General features: G+C 44.0%; 2 protein-coding genes across 2 annotated transcripts; one reads left to right on the forward strand and one right to left on the reverse strand.

Annotated features, from left to right (window-relative positions):
- Window positions 1–94: 94 nt before the first annotated feature.
- Window positions 95–16,564, reverse strand: man2a1 (mannosidase, alpha, class 2A, member 1). Its single transcript, XM_071472117.1, has 24 exons — window positions 16,401–16,564; window positions 15,031–15,194; window positions 14,674–14,898; window positions 13,896–14,040; window positions 13,675–13,762; window positions 13,370–13,453; window positions 12,762–12,889; window positions 12,516–12,689; window positions 11,831–12,017; window positions 11,305–11,482; window positions 11,012–11,202; window positions 9,680–9,877; window positions 9,097–9,211; window positions 8,756–8,823; window positions 8,358–8,526; window positions 8,044–8,280; window positions 7,731–7,859; window positions 7,481–7,595; window positions 5,039–5,172; window positions 4,806–4,947; window positions 2,515–2,648; window positions 1,921–2,115; window positions 1,513–1,623; window positions 95–1,244 (listed from the first exon to the last, which is right to left on the reverse strand). The coding sequence occupies exons 2-24, from the start codon at window positions 15,169–15,171 to the stop codon at window positions 1,074–1,076; spliced, it is 3,459 nt and encodes a 1,152-aa protein (XP_071328218.1). The 5' UTR covers window positions 15,172–15,194; window positions 16,401–16,564; the 3' UTR covers window positions 95–1,073.
- A 2,585-nt stretch (window positions 16,565–19,149) lies between these two features.
- Window positions 19,150–21,912, forward strand: atp6v1g1 (ATPase H+ transporting V1 subunit G1). Its single transcript, XM_071472143.1, has 3 exons — window positions 19,150–19,450; window positions 20,525–20,625; window positions 21,141–21,912. Exons 1-3 carry the CDS (start codon window positions 19,369–19,371, stop codon window positions 21,312–21,314), a joined length of 357 nt encoding a protein of 118 aa, XP_071328244.1. The 5' UTR covers window positions 19,150–19,368; the 3' UTR covers window positions 21,315–21,912.
- The last annotated feature ends 614 nt before the right edge of the window (window positions 21,913–22,526 follow it).

Raw genomic sequence — 22,526 nt, forward strand, 5'->3', positions numbered from 1 at the left:
ACTCTGTCAAGTACCTATGGATGAATGCTAATGTTAGCTAGTTTTTAACTAGCCTCTGTGGAAAACACCAAACACAAAGTCATGGAAATAAAAATACATTTTTAGCCCTTTATGTTTTAAATATTCATGTTTCAGAAAGATCTCTTCACAGAAAATATTGAGAATTTATAAATTAAAAAAATAACCATAAGATTTAATAGTTTCCCAGAATTCCCTCAACTTTCCCTTCACAGCAAATAAAGTAAATATGTGCAGTTTGGAAACACAAAATTACACAACTGTTCTCATCATTCGGCTGCTCCCCTCAGGGGTCGCTGCTCCTGACGCAACCGAAACAAAATTATACGACCACACTGAATAAAAACCTCCAGTGTCAGATATCAACAGATCAATAAAATAAAATCAATAAAACTTAATTAATACAATCAATCCCACTTTTACCCACAATTCCACATTCATGTATGAAAAACTAAAACTACACTAAATTAAAAAACAGCAGTAACAGGAATCCCCACACAAACTGTGATTGACAGTCACCATGGAAACACACACATTCATTTAAGAACATTCATCGAACACTGACGACATGATTGGTCCCTTTTTGTTGCCATAGCAACCTCACCTGTAGAAACATGCGTCAAAATTCTGTGTTTTCAGTTCAGTTTCTTCATTTTGTAAAATACATTTTTCTGTCTCTGACCTTTCACCTCTAGGCTGACGTCTCTTTAACCCGTTAGCTTCTCACCTCAGTCTAACGATTAGATTAATTGTCATTAATCAATTTGTCGTTTGGTCTTTAAAATGATGAAAATGTTGTTTTTCATTGACTCAAACTGATTGATTATGATCACTGATTACTTGTTGCAGCTGTGTAAATATTGTCTCATTCTGTTGACCTTTGACCTGCTGATCATCCTGCTTCACTCTTCATAAATTGATCTCATGTCTTTTCTTCGCCCTCTTCATGTTCATTTGTACATTTTCATCTTTTTCATTGATAATATTTCAGGCGCTGCAGTTGTTACACCTCCAGCTAATTTTGTTTGACTTCAGATTTTGTTCCTTCCTGTTCTTCAGTCCAGCTCCACACGGTAAGCGCTGATTTCCATTGGCCGCAGGTGAGTGATGCGTGGCGGCTGCTGTTGTCGGGCAGAGGCCGGTTCGTCGTCATCGTGCAGCAGAGTGAGGCCCGACCGACGGACAGAGCGAAACTGAAGAGGAGAGAAAAGATCGTCCAGATTCACCTGGAACAGAAAAATAACATGAAACAAATGAGTCAAAAAATCTCAAGAAAAAACAAGAAACGACAGAATTTAAAAAAACGAGATACAGGATGAAAATCTATAAAAACAGAAAATCAAGATAATAAAGAAAAATGACTTGATTATAATGACATGATTTAAATTCATGAATGAACAAATGTAAAAAAAATAAATGAAGGAAAAAATGAAATAAAGAAAGACAGAAGACAAAAATAAAGTGTGTGTGTGTGTGTGTGTGTGTTGCATGCACCTCCTCATGCGCACTCCACGTGCACAGAGGCAGCGGCTCGGGGGCGGAGCTACAGTCAAAGCCCTTCCTGTGGAGGATGAGAGCCACTTCCTGTGACGGACTTCCTGCTTCCTGTTCACCACAAACAGAAATACAGATTTATTCATTTGAATTTTGAGTTTTTTCCTTTACTTTAATTTTTATTGTGTTTTCATTTTCAGTCTGAAAACACCTGCTAGCTTAGCTTAGCAACACAAGACTACAGACATCCCAGAATGCAACCCTCTGTAAAACACTGATAGAAATTCAGTTATTTTAGAGTGAAACATTTTGTTTCTAAAAAACAAAACTACAATAATGTTCCAAGTGTTTCCAGGTGTTTCCAGTTGTTTCCAGGCTTTATCAGGTGTTTCCAGGTGTAGCCCTCACCTGTGCGTCCTCCAGCGTCCTCAGGTTCAACAGGTGAATGTCGCACGGCAGCGACGAGTGGAGTGGGCGGAATGGGCGGAGCTTTGGCAGCTGGCTGTCGCTAGGGGCAACCATGGTGATTGGTGGTTGGCTGAGGGAGAGCGAGGTCAGGTGGGCGAGCAGTGACAGATGTTCAACTGAGGCTCCTCCCACTTCCTGTGAGAGAAAATAAAAGTGAGACTAAAATCCTCATCTAGGATTTATGATGAAACCGATTCCTCAGACGTTCTCCAGCTGTGAAACGAGAACGTTTATGACACTGATCCCAGCAGGTCTTCACCTGACCCGTTAAACCACCATGAACCTGCAGGAACATTGAAGACCACCTGCTGAGTCAGGGTCACATGGTTCACTCACCTGAGCACAGACACGAAGTCTGATGTAACCTGTTTGATTTGTTGCCTGGTAACAAGTACAGATCCAGATTCACATCAGGTCCTAGTCTCAGATCATGTGATCCATGTGTTAAAGTGGATCACCCAGGTGAACAGGTGAAATCAGAAATAGAAGCCTGGTTCTCTCTGACACTGAGAGAAATAGAGGCCCCACCCTCACCTGAGCCCCGCCCCTCCTGTCCTCCAGCAGCAGGTGGTAGAGACTCGCTGTCAGCTTGTTGTCGGTGACGCCCTGACCGAGGCCGCGGTTATCATCCTGCTGCAGCCGCCGGTCCAACACCACCTCCAGCTCACCTGTAAGGGTCAGAGGTCAGAGGTCAATTCTCTGGTCATGTGACTTCATGTGTCTGTTCCAGCAGCATTTCCTCCAGTGGATTAACATTTACAACACCAACACAACCGTCTGAATCAGTGTAACACCGATTCTGTAAAGCTGCTGGTTCTCATATAAACCTGGACCTGGTCTAAACCCTGACGGGTCCTTGAAAACATCTGGACTTGATGTTTCTCTGTCGAGCAACATGTACTGTGACAAAACCTGTTTTCATTGGCTATCATCACTTCCTGTTCCACACAGATTAACATGTCCTGATTGATCCCGAGCCTGTTGAATCAAACAGTGATTTTATTTTCAGTCTCTTCCAGAGTAAAATTGGAAAATAAAACATATCTAAATATAGATAAAAGTTTCACAGGAACCCCGCAAATCATCATTATCCTCAACATCCTCCTCCTCATCTTTATCAAATAATGAATGAATGGTGTTGACTGGACAGATTAATTAGGAAACATTATTAGGAGGCACCAGATAAATTTCCATTGTTACGCAGATGACACCCAGCTGTACTTATCCATGAAGCCAGGTGAGACTAACCAGGTAGCCAAGCTTCAGGTGAGTCTTAAGGACATAAAAACCTGGATGACCAGTAATTTCTTACTCTTAAATTCAGACAAAACTGAAGTTATTGTAATTGGCCCAAATCACCTCAGAGATACACTATGTGATAATATACTGACTCTGGATGACACCACCTTGGCCTCCAGTGCTACAGTCAGAAACCTTGGTGTCATTTTTGACCAGGACTTGTCCTTTACTTCACATATAAAGCAAGTCTCTAGGACAGCCTTCTTCCACCTGCGCAATATTGCTAAAATCAGACCCATTCTATGTCTAAAGGATGCTGAAAAACTAGTTCATGCATTTGTTACCTCAAGACTGGACTACTGTAACTCTTTATTGTCAGGATGTCTCAAAAATTCAGTAAAAAGCCTCCAACTGATCCAGAATGCTGCAGCACGAGTACTGACAGGAACTAGGAAACCAGATCACGTCTCTCCTGTGTTAGCCTCTCTGCATTGGCTCCCTGTAAAATCCAGGATAGAATTTAAAATCCTCCTCCTCACCTACAAAGCCATTAATGGTCAGGCACCATCGTACCTTGGAGAGCTTATAGTTCCCTATTTTCCCAATAGGACACTTCGCTCTCTAAATGCAGGTCAACTTGTGGTTCCCAGAGTTTGTAAGAGTAGAATGGGGGGGGCAGAGCCTTCAGCTATCAGGCTCCTCTCCTGTGGAACCAGCTCCCAGTGTGGGTTCAGGAGGCAGACCCCCTCTCTACCTTTAAGATCAGGCTTAAAACTGTCTTGTTTAGTAAAGCTTATAGTTAGGGCTGGCTCGGGTATGTCCTGACCCATCCCTTAGTTATGCTGCTATAGAGCTAGACTGCTGGGGGATTCCCATGATTCACTGGGCTCTCTCTCTCTCTCTCTCTCTCTCTCTCTCTCTCTGTCCCCATTCTGCAGGTCTCTCTGCCTCTGGAGCAGCAGGATCCAGATCCACCACTACTCATCTTTACTATTAACCACTGTTACCTGTCATTATTATTGATAACACCATTATCTACACAGCTGTTCCTGGTCTCTCTCTCTCTCTCTTTTCTCCTCTCTCCTCCCCCGCCCCCCCTTTTTTTTTCTCCTTCTAAACCCAACCGGTCGAGGCAGACCCCCCCACCCTGAGCCCGGTTCTGTTGGAGGTTTCTTCCTGTTAAAGGGAGTTTTTCCTCCCCCCTGTCGCCAAGTGCTGCTCTTTGTGGGAACTGTTGGGTTTTTCTCTGTAACAAAGTAAGGTCTCGACCTGACCCTGTAAAGAGCCTTGAGATAATGTATATTATGATTTGGCGCCATACAAATAAAATTGAATTGGATTGAATTGAATTGAATTGAATTGAATTGAATTGAATCCTCATCATGGCCCTGTTGAATGTTTGTGAACCTCCAGGTCGACAGCAGCTATTTCCTCCTGTGGAAGCTGCTGTGACGTCGTCTGTTTGGTCAAACTATTATTTTTAATGGACAGAAAACTGTGAACAGGGAAACGAATTAATCAACCAATCAAAAATCCTGACGCAAAAATCATCAAAGAACAAACAGGTGGACGCCGCCTCTGCTCACCTGGTCTGAGCGAGGCGGCGGCCTGACTCTGAGCCGACAGCAGTGACACACGAGACGCCGAGTCCTGAAGGAACGCCGCCGAGCTCATTGGGTAGAAGTTCGCCTGCAGGGGGAGCTTCTCCAGGGTCCGCCGCTGCTGCATCTGAAACCAATCAATGATCAATACACTGACAGTGAACACTAACACAAACAGTAACCAAACGATCCAACCGGCCTCATGAAACAGCACAAACCTGGAAACCGTTGAGGTCGGTGTAGAAACGGTTGCCGTTGGCAACGTCACTGACAAGCCGCATGACAAGCTCACGGTTGACCTCTGACCTGATGTCCACCATGTTGGAAATCTCCAGGGACCTCCCAGCATGCCCTGGGGCAGAGAGACAGGAGACTTTTATTGTGAAATCATTGTGTTAATTAATAAACATTATATGAATTTAATTAACCCGAAGAAAATAAACACATTAAAACTTCAGTGAAACACTGAGTCTCTGTCCTGATTGGTCAGATACACTCAGGTCTCAGGTCGACCAGGTCAGGTATCTGCTCCTGAGCATAAAGGGTTAAATTACTATGGTAACTATGGTAACCCCCATCTGTCATCCTCTCTCTCTTCCTCTCTCTCCAATCAGAATCAGAATCAGAATCAGAATCAGAATCAGAATCAGTTTTATTGCCAAGTATGTTTTCACATACAAGGAATTTTTTCTGGTGATTGGTGCAATTGATCAGCAACAGTGGGGCTCTCTAGCCTTGTTGATGAGGCTGATAGCAGATGGGAAGAAGCTATTTTTGTGGCGAGAGGTTTTGGTCCTGAAGGACCGCAGCCTCCTGCCAGAGGGGAGTGTCTCAAAGAGTTTGTGTCCAGGGTGGGAGGAGTCAGCTACAATCTTCCCTGCACGCCTCAGAGTCCTTGAGGCGTACAGGTCCTGGAGGGACGGAAGATTGCAGCCAATCACCTTCTCAGCAGAGTGGATGATACGCTGCAGTCTGTTATTGTCCCTCTCCGTGGCAGCAGCGTACCAGATGGTGATGGAGGAGGTGAGGATGGACTCAATGATGGAGGTGTAGAAGTTCACCATCATAGTCCTTGGCAGGTTGAACTTCTTCAACTGCCTCAGGAAATACATCCTCTGCTGAGCTTTTTTGATGAGGGAGCTGATGTTTAGCTCCCATTTGAGATCCTGTGTGATGGTGGTTCCCAAGAAGCGAAAATGCTCCACGGTAGCCACGGGGGAGTCACACAGGGAGATGGGGGTGGGTGGGGCTGGGCTCTTCCTGAAGTCCACTATCATTTCCACAATCGAACAAATGATTCATTTATTTTATAACCTGGTAATATTCATATGAGTAATATTCACACTGTTTTAATTGATTAATCTCATCGTATTGATTAATCTGATCATATTTCTATCTTTGCTGAGTTTGAAGTTAAAGGTCCCAAATATAAGACGCTGAATTCAGTGACTGAATAAAATAAAATGAATAAAAGCCTGAAATATAAACATAGATTGTCCAGTAGCTCACTGATGCATTCGGTTAATATCTGAGTCAGTGTGATGATCCACTGTCTCTGTCTGAGCTGTTGACCAGTCTGATTAACAGAGGATTTCCTGAACCTCAGTCCTGTAGCAGAGATGAGACGTCGGCTGCTGCTGTAGCTGCTTCTCTGCTCTGAAGGATGTTGTGGAGAGGATGGTTGGTGTTGTTCAACATGGCTGCATCTTACAGAGCATGTGTCTCTCCACCTCAGTCCTCAGTGAGTCCAGACTCCTTCAGTCTCAGACCCAGCCTTTAGAACCAGCTGGTCCAGTCTCCTCGTGTTCTGGTCTGACCTGCTGCTGCTCCAGCAGACCTCAGCAGAGAGAGAAGAGGACTCTCTCCACCACTGACCGATAAAAACATGAGCAGCATTTCACTGCAGACATCAAAGCACCTGAGCTTCCTTCAGGACGATGAATCTAATCTACATGAAGATGATGAACTCAAATAAAAAGATGATTTAGATGTGAAAGAGTAAAATTATCATCACTCAGTTGTTGTAAATAAAAACACTCAACAGGTGATAGTGAAGAGGACAAGTAACCTTCATCTGTTTACCTGTGACCACGCCCAACAGTGATGTCACAGTGTACGAGAGGACACCAACAGCTCCTTTGACGATTAACATTTATTTATAGGAAATGATCTTAATTATACTTTAACACACAAACACGACCTGCAGCTGCTGCCCTGAGCAGCGTCTGCAGGCAGGAAGTGTCCACACATTATGATGATCCACTTCCTGCTGCGACGTGTTTCTGTCTGTTCAGGTCAGAGGTCAAAGGGACACACTGAGGTCATGTCCAGCTCTCCGTCAACCACACTGAGCAGTGTGATCAATAAAGTTATTCAGAGTCTCTGCTGGTCTGATAACGTGTTTGAGACGGATCGATGACACAAGAACAATCAGTCTTCATCATCATCAGTGTCATAAAACCAGCTACAGGTGCACCGCCGCCATCCGCTGCACAGATGTGGAGCAGCAGTGCCGTGTCGCAGGATCACATGATGCACACTGAGCATGCTCAGTGACCATGATGTCAGCCTGAGGGGCAAAACTCAGGGCAACGAAAACACCTGACAAGTTTCACAACCAGACATTTGAAATGGTTAATAAAGGGTTAAACTGCTGTTACCATCCAGGTGGTAGAGGCGGACCGTGTGCGTGAAGTGTCGGAAACAGGAAGTGATGTCAGAGAAGATGGGACCTCTGGAGATCCGAACCAGGGGGGGCTCTGAGGTTGAGTAGGGCTGCAAGGGGGCGAGAGACATTCACCATGAACCAGAGGACAGAGAGAGAGAGAACCAGAGACATTAAGTCCTGGTCTGACTGATCTGGTTCAGACTGATTTGTGGCCCTGGTCTGAGTCCTGGTCCTGGTCTTACCTGGGCTCCCTCCTCCCCTGGCAGGAACAGGTAGGCTCCACTCCTTTCCCGGTTTGCTCCTATTCTGGTTCCGTACCACAGAAACTGGACCTGGACCTGATGAACCAGACCGGACTGCAGACGGAGCTTCTGAATTTCAAAATAAAATAAAATCATTTTTACAGTTATAATAATTATGTACATATGAACAGTCGGTGTCAGGATCTGGACAGTGACCACAGTGACCACAGTCTGGCTGACTTCATACATTTTCATTCATTCATTCATTAAAATTTTCCATTTATGAACAGACTTTTAATTTGAAAAGTCCCACCTGCAGCAGGCCTGTGTCCGGGGAACTCCATATTTGGAAATGTTTGTTGCTAAGCGACATGGGGCTGTCAGCCTCAGGTCCTTGGGGGCGAGACACCTGGAAGTGTTCGGTGTGGACGGTCGGCAGGTTGCCGCGACGATGGAAAGTGTACCTCGCCCGATGGGTGGAGCCAGCCGAGGCTTTGGTCACATGATACACAACAAGTGACAGAGGAGGAAGTTGAGCCAGGAAGGAGAGCTGCAGGGACAGAGCACGGCGTGAAGTGCAGCAGATTTTAACTGATGACGTAAAAAAGTAACTGATCTGTTCTCCACCTGGAATGCCTCTGTGGACGCTCGGCTTGGCTCCGCCCACACCGCAGAGATCTGTGCAGCCATTGGTCGACCAGTTTCTGCATCAACAACTCGAACGTCCGGAGAGTCGACGATGACGCTGATGATGGATGTTTGGAGCTGCTCCGTCGGGTTAAAGACGATCAATGACCTGAAACAATCAATAATCAGACCTAATCATCAGAGATCAATAAAATGACATGAAAACTGAAGACATTTTCTGCTGCAGGAGATGGAAACAAAAACAGATTCATACAAAAACAATTAATTTATTAAAAAGTTCAACTGAAACTAAACTTTAACTTGTGTCACTGATAAAAAAAAAAAAATTAAATTATCATCTGGTCCCGCCTCTTCCTTCTGTAAGCCACGCCCCTTACCTGGGCTCCGAACTGAGCGCAAGCGACGTCTTCTGAGGCAGCGAGTCCTGAGCGGTGATCACATCATCCTGAAAAAAGATCACATGATTAACCTCAGAGCTGAACTCAGTGACATGTCGAGAACAAACTCCTCAACCAATCACAGCGAAGCATGCCTGTGACACTCAGGTCTCTGAGGTTTGACTGGTTCAGCTGAAATCAGAAACACCTCCACACCTGTCAGAGCACTGACCAATCAGTTCACTGCTTCACTCGGATGTCACTCAATCATCTGTACTTCATACTGTACCAAACATACAAGCCTATAAGAAGGTAAAACAGCTGATGGGGTCAGAGGTCACCATTTGCAGGAAGGGTTTCGATTGGTCGTGGTGGTACAGGCTCTTGTCCAATAGGAGCAGCCAGTGGGCGGAGCTCTGCAGCACCTGTCGCAGGTTCAGGATGGAGCGAAACAACCTGTAAAAAAATTTGATTTCAGTTTCATATTCATTTATTTTCATTTGTTTTAAATTCTTTTGAGAACTGAAGCCTAAAAAACTTTATTTAAAAACAAATGACTGACAGACTACACTATAAAATGTTAACAATATGAATGGGAGTGATGGGAAATTAATGTTAGATGCTAATGCTAAATGAATGGGTATGATGGGAGGCTATTGCTAAATGCTAACTGCTCACACTAAACGAGGCAGTACCTGTTACCGTTGCCAGTGACGACGCCGTCCTTCAACAGAGAGCATGGAGGAATAAATGAGACAAAAAACATGCTAATGCTAAAGGTGTAGCATTGCTCACACTGATCTATTATCTCTGTTATTCTGTGAGCCTTGATTTAGGCTAACATGCAAACTTTTTTTTTTAACTCCTGAAACCAGTGACATGCTATCAGGCTAAAATGCTAGTGTGCTAACAGGAAGTAGCCACCTGGTGCCATAGTCGACCACCACAGGGTCACGGGCAGTGCCGGTGACTGCATCGTGATGCTGGAACAGTGCGAGGCTCCGCCTTCCCGCTGTCAGACGCTGGAAGTGTTCCCGTGCAGGAAAACCTGCGACCAGACGACCATTGCCATGGAAACGACGCATTTCAGCCAGCGTCAGACTGAAGAGGATTTCTGTCGCTCTGTCAGAACGAAATGTAAAGATGACAAAATATGAAAATATCAATTCACTAATATAAACAGATTAAAGTAACTCGAGTAACCTCCACCAACCAGTCAGAACATCATGATGTCACAGTGAAGCTGACCTTTGACCTCTAAATATGTCATCACTGCATTTTATCCTCTGACATTTCAGTTCAATTGTATCATAAATAGTGAATTAATTCATGAGTTATGACCAAAAAAATGTTGTGTAACCTTGACCTTTGACCACCAAATTCTGATCAGTCGAACACAAAGAGTTCCCTTCAGGTGTTAGTAAGAGTTCAGGTTCAGGTTCAGGTTCAGACCAGTCTCCTGAACCTGAATCTGGACCTGGACCGTGATCCTGACCGTTGCCAGGAGGAGAAGCACAAACTTAAATCATCATCATCATCACCATCATCATCATCATCACATCATCACCATCATCATCACATCATCCTCATCACCATCATCACCACATCATGATCACATCATCCTCATCGCCATCACCACCACATCATCATCATCATCACCATCATCACATCATCACCACCATCATCATCACCATCATCACCATCACATCACCATCATCACCACATCACCATCATAATCACCACCATCATCATCATCACATCATCATCATCATCACCACCATCATCACATCATCACCACCATCACCATCATCATCATCATCATCATAATCACCACCATCACCATCATCATCACCATCATTACATCATCACCACCATCATCATCATCACATCACCATCACCATCATCATCATTATCACCACCACATCACATCATCACCACCACCATCATCACATCATCACCATCACCATCATCACATCATCATCATCATCATCACCACTACCACATCACATCATCACCACCATCATCACATCATTACATCATCACATCACCATCATCATCACCAATTCACCATCATCATCACCATCGTCACCAATTCATCATCATCATCATCATCATCTTCATCATCATCTTCACCATCATCATCATCATCATCATCATCATCATCATCATCAGAGATGCTGCTAACACTGGACCATTCAGACACTGGCTCCATTGTGGTTACTGGACCTGGATCATGTGATGAGTGGGCCGGCGTACCTGAGCGTGGCCTCCAGCGTCCTGTCCAGGCGTTTGTAGAACGGTCTGGAGGTGAAGTACCCGCTCCAGTAATGGTCGTCACGGTCGGCGTAGGTGAAGAAGTCACCGCGAAGTGTCGGCAAAGTCGTTCCTGCTGTGCTCAGACGCCGGTGAAGAGCCTCGAAGTAATCTGACAGAGTCCCAAAACGAGCCTGGGGAGGGGGGAAACAGTCTGACACTTTCATAATCTGAGGCAGCTGTTTCCTGTTTCACCCCGCTTGCCCCGTCCCCTTCCATGTGTCCCAGGTACTCACCTTGATGTGGAGCTCCGGGTGCTGGTCGAAGTAGTCGAACAGTTTCTGGTAGTTACTGAACTGAGCGTCCCACTCGCTCGACTCCACGTATCGAAAGTCGTCGCCAAGAGGAACAAGGAGCACCGGAGAACGAAAGAGACGAGATTTCTGCCGGTACTGGTCCAATAAGAGGAGAGCTCTGAGCGGACAACACATCAGAGTCACACACCTGAATCTGGACACACCTGACCACCGTACAGAGGCTAGTCAGAGATCAGTCAGTGATGTCATCCAGGTAAACAGTGGAGCTCTAGAGCTGAGTACAAGTGAGTAAACAACACAACACAACACAACACAACACAACACAACACAACACAACACACAGTCTACACTCAAACACACACACACAGAACTCCAATCAAAAATCAGCAGCTTTAAGGACAAACTGTGAAACAATTTTTCATTATTTTTAGTATAAAAAATTAAAGTGATAACTGATTATTTATTAATCATATGATTGTTATTGTTGGCCCCGCCCCCTACCTACCGCTCCTGGACATTCTGCTCTGTGATTGGCTGTGGCGGTGTCCTCCACGGACAGAAGACCCGCCCCCCTGGCAGGCGGTGGAAGTCGAACTGACAACAGACCGCTGGGTTCGGACCGCATGTGTGCGGTACATCGTAGCTGTAGAACGGCATCATGTGACATGTGATGTCACTGTGGGCAGAGGAGTCTGACACAGGAAGTGGGTGGGGTTAGAGAAACAAAGCAGCTCGTCAAAATATCTGAGGAAAACTAAAGGATTACTAAATTATTAGTAGATTCATTAACTTTCCAACATAAATCTGATCGTCACAAATTTTTCGGTCTCGTCTTTGTTTCTTCACAACAGTTCAAAATGAATATTCATCTTTCAACACTTGAATCATTTGAAGTAAATTAAATTTACTTTTGTTTTAATTTTATTTTTCATTTAATATTAGTCTGTCCTGGTTTTAATTTGTAACTCTGCTGCACAACTGAAGTTATTATTAATGGGGTTATCATTCACAGTTCAATGAAATCCCTTTAAATTTAAATGTTTTGTTCCCCTGATCAGAAACTTTCTTAAATCTGTTCCTGTTTTTACTTCAGTTTATCACATTTCATTCTCTCTCTCTCTCTCTGTATCTCTCTCTCCGTCTCTCTCTCTCTCTCTCTGTCTGTCTGAGTGTCTCTCGCCCACACTCACCCCAGCTCTGTTGCCATAGAAACTCAAGAGTTTGTTGCCGGGCAAAGTGTTTCTTGACAGCATAGTGAACTCGTTGGATGACCATGTTTCTAAGCCCCGCCCCCTTCAGGAGGTAGGTCATGGAGGGGGAGTGGCCAAACGGATCCACCGCCCAGCCGCTGCTCGGCTTCACACCTGCTCAGAGAAACAAGGTGTGAGATCAACGAAGCCAATGAGGCCAAGGAGGCGTGGCTGAAGAACACGAACCCAGGTGTTTCTGAATCCACTGGTGTCCCTCGATCAGCTGATCCAACAGAGCGAAGTAATGAGAGTTCGCTTCGTCCGCCATCACCCAGCCGCCCGTCACCAGCTCCAGCTGCCCCGCCCCCACCAGGCTGAAAAACAGGAAGGAAGGATAAAAACCAAACAGTGAACACAGCTGATAACAGTGACAAATAAAAGTGATCTGATAAATTAGAACAAGACAGAACCAGCATCATTAACATGGGGAGTTCTGTTCTGTGATTTAGTGACATGAGAGTGATTTGACAAAATTCAACTAAAAACTCTCAGATAAGAAAAATTTAAGGTTAAGAGAAGATTAAACATTTTATAAACACAAAGGTTTTTTCAGACTCAGAAAGAGAATTTAAAATAAAATCATGTTTCATGTTTTTGTCTTCTGTCTTTGACGACACATTTGCGCAGGCACACTTTGGATTACCGTAACTCTGTCACGGTTTGAGCAATCGGAAAAATTCCAACGGTTTCTGAAAGCTAAGACCTTGCGCTTTATAGGCATATAGGTGTCATCACGGTAATTTCACCAGGCGGATATTTTGAGGCTCAGGTGTTAAAGGATTAACTCAAGTTACCGTTTCACCATCTCTCTCTTCTGCTCGTCAATGTCGTTCCACCATTTAGAGAAATAACTGATTTCTGCCCAAATCATCTTCCTCCTGATGAAGAGTAAACATGTCAGTTACACATACTCTGATCAATCACAGATCAGTCCACAGGTTTTTCCTACACAGACTGAAACTAACAGCTCCTCCACTGAAGACAAATATACTCAATTACAACATTAAACATTAATATATTTAACCTAATATATTTGATAAATCTGATGTGTTTAATATATTCAACCTGATATATTTAATATATCTCCTCAGATGTTTACCTGTGGTCCTCAGTAAGTTTGATCAACATGTTGTTGAGGATGTGTCTGGTCTGATCCTGATAATAACTATCAAAGGTCTTCAACCAACCTGCAACACACACACACACACACACACACACACACACACACACACACACACACACACACATTAAAAGCTTATATTGTTGATATAACTCTTGTTGTGTGTAGTTGTGTGTAGTTGTGTGTAGTCATTTTCTGACCGGGGTCGTTGTGTGAATGTGGAACCAGAAAAAGCTCCAGCGGCTGCTCATCCCACTCATTCCCATGGTAAAGAATCTCAAAACCCTGTTTCCAGGCACCACCATCGGGGTTATCAAAGGCCAGGAGGTCGTAAACATCCAGCAGCTGACAGACGAAGATGAGGATGATGATGGAAACACAGAGTCAGTCTACACTGACATGACGACAGAGAACCGGACGATCAGTGGAAACTATCACTATTTCTGCACTTTGTGCATTTTTGAAACGTCCTCACAAGTCTTAGAGAAATAAAAGGTTAAATCAATTTTAAACTAAAATAAATAAAGTCATTCCCGGGACCTTCCCATTCTTTAAAACGTCTTCCAGCTCCTACTTCCTCTGAGGTTTTTAAAAAGAACTTCTACAATTATTTAAAGCTGATGTGAATATTAGTTACATTCCTTCAAAATCAGCACCACAGTCATCTGTGTCTGTGTCATCTGTGTTGTTACTTTCATTCATTCTTTCTATTAAAAATATTACTTCAACTCTTCAGCTTCAACTTTCCTGATATTCTCTCTTTGCTATTTTACATTGACGTCTGTAGAAAAACTCAACAGAAAACTCTACGCAAAACTCTACAGTTCATCTTTTCTGTGAATAAAAACAACATCTCGTTATCTCTTGTGAAATTTTTGTCATTTTTGTCAAATTACAACTAAAAAAAAAAAGACCTCTTCAACCAAAGGCCTTTTAAAATAATTAGAAAACAAACAGCAGTTAGCATGCTAAGCTAACCTGAACTCCATCAGTTCCGTCCTTCATCTCTTCAGCCAATCGGCAGCCAGGCAGTGTGTCCACCTGGCTGTGGGTGGAGTCTGAGCTACCATTGGATCCTCCCCCACCTGTTTGCCATGATGCTTTGCGGCGGACCAGAGAGTCCCGCAGCGTAGCAACCAGACGGTTGTTGTCACTAAGGAGATGCTCCAACCTGTCAATCTTCTGCTGAAGGCGTGACAAATCCTGCAGAGAGGTTTTGACTGGTTTGTTAAAAACCTCCTGTTCCTGTTAAACTAATTAAAACTAATTAAAAACCTTAAATTATAAATTCACAAATGTTACAAACTGCAGTGAGTTAATACGTCAGTCACTCACTTCCTCCACCTGTCCAGCAGGTGTTTCCCTGTGGTGTGGAAGCTCCGCCCCCTGCATGAGCTCCAGCATGCGGTATAGTGTCATCACTGCTACACAGAAGACTCCACCCACCAGCACCGCCAACACCCGACTCCTCTTCATCTCCACGACAACGAAAATTTAACCTGAAGATGTAAAACACAAAGAATTAATGACACAAAGATTCAACACACAAAGAGTCAACGACACAAAGGTACACTGACTCAAAGATACACTGACTCAAAGATACACTGACTCAAAGATACAATGCACAAAGATTCAACGACACAAAGAGTCAACGACACAAAGATTCACTGACACAAAGATACAGTGACACAAAGATACGCTGACACAAAGATTCACTGACACAAAGATACACTGACACAAAGATACAGTGACACAAAGATACAGTGACACAAAGATACGCTGACACAAAGATACAGTGACACAAAGATTCAATGACACAAAGATACAGTGACACAAAGATACAGTGACACAAAGATTCAACGACACAAAGATACAGTGACACAAAGATACGCTGACACAAAGATACGCTGACACAAAGATTCACTGACACAAAGATACAGTGACACAAAGATACGCTGACACAAAGATTCAACGACACAAAGATACAGTGACACAAAGATTCAACAACACAAAGATACGCTGACACAAAGATTCAACGACACAAAGATACAGTGACACAAAGATACGCTGACACAAAGATACGCCGACACAAAGATTCACTGACACAAAGATACAGTGACACAAAGATACGCTGACACAAAGATTCACTGACACAAAGATACAGTGACACAAAGATACAGTGACACAAAGATACGCTGACACAAAGATTCACTGACACAAAGATACAGTGACACAAAGATACGCTGACACAAAGATACGCCGACACAAAGATTTGCTGACACAAAGATACAGTGACACAAAGATTCGCTGACACAAAGATACAGTGACACAAAGATTCAACGACACAAAGAGTCAACGACACAAAGATTCACTGACACAAAGATTCACTGACACAAAGATACAGTGAGTCTCAGGAACAGAACTGAAAAAGAAATAAAGCAGTTGTGTTCTACTGAAGAACCTTCAGACGTGAAGCCACTGAGACTGAGGAACTTCCTCAGTAACTCCACACAGACCAGGATCAATGACACATGATCATCTTCACTTCTTCTGCTGAGAGGAAATATCGATGGATATCGATCAGCTCTCTGCCTTTAATACTGTTTACAATAAATAATTCAACTTTAAAACCGAAGATTTTCTCTCTGAACTTCCGCGTGCAGCAGAAAGGAGCCCGGCTCGCGCTCCGCAGTCTCGCGCCTCACCTGTCCAGTGACGTAACTGTGAGACTCCAGTTTCCCGGGGAAACGAAGTAAAAAAGAAACGTTTCATTAAAAACTGAAGGAAAGTTTTTCGTCCCTCAGCAGCGCGAGCTCACGATGCTGCCTCACAGCTGTTTGTTTGGCTTCCGGTTTGGTTCAGCTGACTCAGCGCTGCGATGACGTCACTTCCGGGGGACGTCAGTCACGTGCAGTTTCCGGCCAAAGGACTTAGTGACCCGGTCTAATGTCTGGACTGGACTGTGGTCTAGTCAGTGTCTGCTGGGGCCCCTGATCTGTCCACTCATAATAAAGGACAGAAGAAGACAGCGCTTCCTGTCAGATCGACGAGGGAACATTCAGGTCATTCAGACTAAACCAGACCAGACTAAACCAGACCAGACCAGACCAGACTAAACCAGACCAGACCAGACCAGACTAAACCAGACCAGACTAAACCAGACTAAACCAGACCAGACTAAACCAGACCAGACTAAACCAGACCAGACCAGACTAAACCAGACTAAACCAGACCAGACTAAACCAGACCAGACTAAACCAGACTAAACCAGACCAGACTAAACCAGGCCAGACCAGACTAAACCAGACCAGACCAGACCAGACTAAACCAGACCAGACTAAACCAGACTAAACCAGACCAGACTAAACCAGACCAGACCAGACCAGACTAAACCAGACTAAACCAGACCAGACTAAACCAGACCAGACCAGACCAGACTAAACCAGACCAGACTAAACCAGACCAGACCAGACCAGACTAAACCAGACTAAACCAGACCACACCAGACTAAACCAGACCAGACCAGACTAAACCAGACCAGACCAGACCAGACTAAACCAGACTAAACCAGACTAAACCAGACCACACCAGACTAAACCAGACCAGACCAAACCAGACTAAACCAGACTAAACCAGACTAAACCAGACCACACCAGACTAAACCAGACCAGACCAAACCAGACTAAACCAGACTAAACCAGACCAGACTAAACCAGACCAGACCAGACCAGACTAAACCACACTAAACCAGACCAGACTAAACCAGACTAAACCAGACCAGACTAAACCAGACCAGACCAGACCAGACTAAACCAGACCAGACTAAACCAGACCAGACCAGACCAGACTAAACCAGACTAAACCAGACCAGACTAAACCAGACCAGACCAGACCAGACTAAACCAGACCAGACCAAACCAGACTAAACCAGACTAAACCAGACCAGACTAAACCAGACCAGACCAGACCAGACTAAACCACACTAAACCAGACCAGACTAAACCAGACTAAACCAGACCAGACTAAACCAGACCAGACCAGACCAGACTAAACCAGACCAGACTAAACCAGACCAGACCAGACCAGACTAAACCAGACCAGACCAAACCAGACTAAACCAGACCAGACTAAACCAGACCAGACCAGACCAGACTAAACCAGACCAGACCAGACCAGACCAGACCAGACTAAACCAGACCAGACCAGACCAGACCACACCAGACCAGACCAGACTAAACCAGACTAAACCAGACCAGTATAATAACCAATATAATATTTTCACTGTACCACTTTCAGTTTCTATGTGATGGTTTCAAGCTTTGTGTATAAATCCTGTATGTGTTTCTTTTTGTTTGTTTCGTTGTGTTGATGTGGTGATTAAAACACCTGACACCTGAACACAACACCTTTATCAAAGGGAAACATCCAACTGGTCTGTGGTCAGTGTCCAGACAAACAGACAGTGTAGATACATGGAAGGAGGAAGATGAAGGTGATGATCAGGATCTGAGGTGATCCAGGTAACCTCAGGTTTAACTCTGGTTCTCAGTCCTGGTTCACTTGTTACTGGGGTAAATCACCATGGTAACAGATGCTGAACTCCTGACCTGTCAACAGCCGAACTACTGACCAATCAGATACCTGGAAACCTGAGTCATCGTCTCTACAGGATCCTGACAGGGACAAAAGAGAGGAGAGTAAAGTCTAATAATAAAGATCAGCAGATGTTTGTATGGATCAGTGGATGTTCTGCTGTTGGAGTCTCTCCATGTGTCCACTCTGGTTTTAAAACAGCTTCTAACAAACAGAGGAGAGTTTATCACTGAATAACTCCATCAGAACTATTAGAGCTTCATCTGAACTGGACACAGATTCTTTCATCCACAGGATCCTGACAGTGATGAAGCTGTGACTCCTCTTCATCACTGCAGCTCAGAATAACAGGAGGAGACTCTGAGCAGAACTGGAGATAAAAACTAAACCTCTGATGTCTCTGATCAGATCAATGATCCACACACTGATCAATACTTCATCATTAGAAATGAACATTTCAGTCTCACTGAGCTCATCACACATTAACTACGTCAGGAACAAACTTCACAATAACTCAGGCTCTGATCCTCAGTCTGACTCTAATCACTGAACTATTTCTACTGTTTTTATTCTGGTCATGTGATCAGATTTCACCTGATGACGTCACTGTAACTGGATTTACCTGCAGTTTCTTCTCAGATCATATCAATACTTTATTCATGGTTCCAATGATGAAGTTTAGAATTAAGAGCTCGTACCTGGACAGGTAAACCAGACTGAACTGAACCAGGTGATCAGGACAGTGTTCGGTGAGGTCAGTGGAGGACAGGTGTTCAGGTTTTAGAGAAAGATGGACGATTGAAACCAGAGGGAGGCAGCACTGCGACATAACGGCTGTCAACGGCCGTCAAACACCGAAGAAGAAGAAGAAGAAGAAGAAGAAGAAGAAGAAGAAGAAGAAGAAGAAGCGGCGGGGCCTCCCTCTCGTGACTTAATCATGTGACCGGCCCGCAGCGTGACGTCACATCAGCTGACTGCGGGCAGAGGAAGAGTCAGAGCCTTCGTCGACCTTCGCTTCGGTGGATCTCTCCGGTTTTTGCTCCGTTTCAGCGCCACCGTCCGCAGCTCCTCTCCCCCAGCATGGCGAGCCAGTCACAGGGAATCCAGCAGCTGCTCCAGGCCGAGAAGAGAGCGGCCGAGAAGGTGGCAGAGGCCCGCAAACGTGAGTAGGACAGACGGCCTGCGAGCCCGCAGCGGCCCGTTAGCCCGTTAGCCCGTTAGCAGGTTGGAGCCGTTAACGGCGACAGCCCCGGTGAGTCGTGAGTCGTGAGTGTGGGAGAAAGAGACGGGAGACAAAAACATGAACATGCGGAAGAAGCAGGCAGAAACCAGATCAGAAAACCAGAGAGTTCAGAGATTCTCTGATCCTGGTTTCACTTCGACTCAGACCGGAGTCAAACCGGAGCCGGTTTCACAACAAACGACTGTTTCTGCTCAGTTCGGCTCACAGACAGGCCTCCTAACCTCACCTGTGCAGGTAGGCCGAGGGCCTCTCACTGCTCTGCGACCGACTGACGAAGGTCTGGTGGTTTAATCAGAATAAATATATTCTTTGTGATTTGGTTAGTGAGTCAGTGAAAACACACTATAACCGTTTCTTTTACAGTGAAATCCTGACTCTGACACATCCAGTTCAAAGCTTCTGGTAATATTTTATAAAACCTGATAGATGTTAGTTCAGACTTGGGTTTATTTAGTTTTCTATTGGTAGAATTTTTCCTGTGTCCAGGGTCAGTGATGCTTCTGAGTCAGACATCATGTGATCACATCATGTGGTAAAGAGTCATAGAGGAAGAATGGGGATCAGAGAGAACGAGAGCGAGGTGATTGAATCAGATCTATCAGCAGCAAAATGCTTTAATCCACTGATTACCACACACACACACACACACCTGGACAGAATCTTTGATCAAATCATTGTGAGACTAATGACATCATCATCATCATCATCATCGCAGATGAAACTCAGTGACATCACAACATGAAGGTTCAGCTGCTGTCAGACTGATCCGGAGCTGATGTCACATCAACACCACAGACGGATCACCTGTTTCCTGTCGTCATGTGATCACGACACCATGAGTTTACAGTCAGTGTGAACTGAGCTGCTGATCAGCTGATCACAACTACACAACTACAGTCCTGATACACGTGTGTCTGTAAACATGAAACCTGTCTATGTCCCTTTTCAGACGAACTGATCTCAGTCTTTTTTCTGCGTTATTTTTACCCCCAGGTAAGAACCGTCGTCTGAAGCAGGCAAAGGAGGAGGCTCAGGCCGAGATCGAACAGTATCGGCTGCAGAGAGAGAAGGAGTTCAAGACCAAAGAGGCGGCGGTACGAGCCTTCACGATTAAAACTAACATGACTTAGATTTTATTCACGTCTTCTTCGATTTCTAACATATTCAATCAGGGAGATATAGTATTTCTTTTACATTAGCTACAACCTTTTACCTCGTTATCATTCCTCATCCAGTATTTGATTTAAGCTTGTCTGTTTTATTATTTTATTATTTTTCCTACGGAATACTGATATATTTACAGAAAAGGATTAGGGCCACAACTCTTTTCACTTGTGGCCCTAATCCTTTTCTGTAAATATCATATCAGTATTTTTATTTATTTTAGTTTTACAGTTTGTTTTTTTTTACTAGTTTTATTTTTGACCCTTATTTTCTCTTTAATATTATGTTGGTGTTTAATTTAATTCTTTCTTCCTGTTGAATATTATCATGTCTGGATTCCTTTTGTTTCCTCCATCATTTTAAAGTTTTATATCTTGTCACGTCTTCGTTTCGTGTTGTGTTCAAATATCTGTTTATTAAACTGATTCCTGTGGCCCTCCTGCAGGCCCTCGGTTCCCATGGTAACAGCGCGGTGGAGGTGGATCGTGACACGGCGGAGAGAATGGGCCGTATCCAGGCCAGTTACCGCGGCAACCGGGAGGCGGTGCTGGGTGAACTACTGCGACGTGTGTGCGACATTCAGCCCGAGTTTCACGCCAACTACCGTGTGGCTGGCTGAGGGGGCGGGGCCACGAAGCATCGGGGTGGAGTAAAAACCAGAGGTGGTGGGGCAAACAAAGGAGACATGGATATTAGCAACTTTAGCTTTGTTAGCTTGGATCAGAGCTGAAACCATTTTAGTTTAGAGTTTTAGTTTTTGAGTCAAAAAACTTTTATTTTGAAGGTGAGAAGTTGTTTGTTCATATTTCCTGCTCCGTGCGAAGACAAGAACGCAAATAAATGTTGTTATTGTGTTGATGTTCATGAAATATTTATATATCAGAATTAGTTGTTTTGTTTTTGTTAAGTCTTAATAAAATAAAAGTCTTTCTTCACTGTATTTTGTCAGGTGAGAAAATGGGCCAATCGGTGTCATTTTAAAGGAAAATAAAACTAAATGAAATCGGATTGGATGATGCTGATTGCCCGTTTTTCTCTGAAGTCACTCTTCCTGTTCTCAAACGTGAGTGGCTGGAGGACGTGGAAAGGCTTTTATTGTGAAGCGCTTCCACATTTTTGTTTCTTGCTGTTTCCTATGTGACCATGTGACTTCCTGTTGATGTTGTGGAGTGATGATTAAAAAAAAAAAAAGACTATTAAAGTGACTGTTGATTGGCTGGAACTGTGTAAAGTCTGTGATTGGCTGAAATTTTAACTTTAAGCCAACATGCAGGAAACACCTGAAGTCCAGCAGAGGCCGCCACACCAGAGAGTCAGGGTCCAGGTGTCTGTAGGAGGGAAGCTGGGAGTCTGGTGCGAGGCTCGGCGGAATTCAAAGGGTTTCCTGGAGATTTGAGGAATTCTGGAGAATGTCCCTGGATTTCTCGTGGATGTCCCGAAGGGCCTAGAAAAGTTACTGCTGGTCCTTAAGGATTGTAAATATTTGGTCATTTAAAATGACAAAATAGCCAACGCACAGTTTTAGGATATGATCAGTTGTATAGATGAAAAACTATAAAAGAGTTAAATTCAAAACAAAATGTTACTGAAACGGTAATTTAGCTTCATAATAGGAGAACAAACATGAGGCCATTCTGCTTTTACTTTTACTTTTGACACTTGAAGTATTTAGCATTATGCAGGACTTGTACTAGAGTATTTTTATACAGTGGTTTTAGTAGTTACTGTAGTAACGGATCTGAGTACTTCCTTCTCTGGGGATCACAAACAACCCGAAATAAAATAAGTTTTACAGCTGCATTAAAAACAATAAACGTGTTTTAGACACGTA

The sequence above is a fragment of the Trachinotus anak genome, unplaced genomic scaffold, assembly GCF_046630095.1.
Source record: "Trachinotus anak isolate AG129_WGS33_773 ecotype Australia unplaced genomic scaffold, CSIRO_AGI_Tana_v1 ptg000035l, whole genome shotgun sequence".
In the NCBI taxonomy this organism is placed as follows: domain Eukaryota; kingdom Metazoa; phylum Chordata; class Actinopteri; order Carangiformes; family Carangidae; genus Trachinotus; species Trachinotus anak.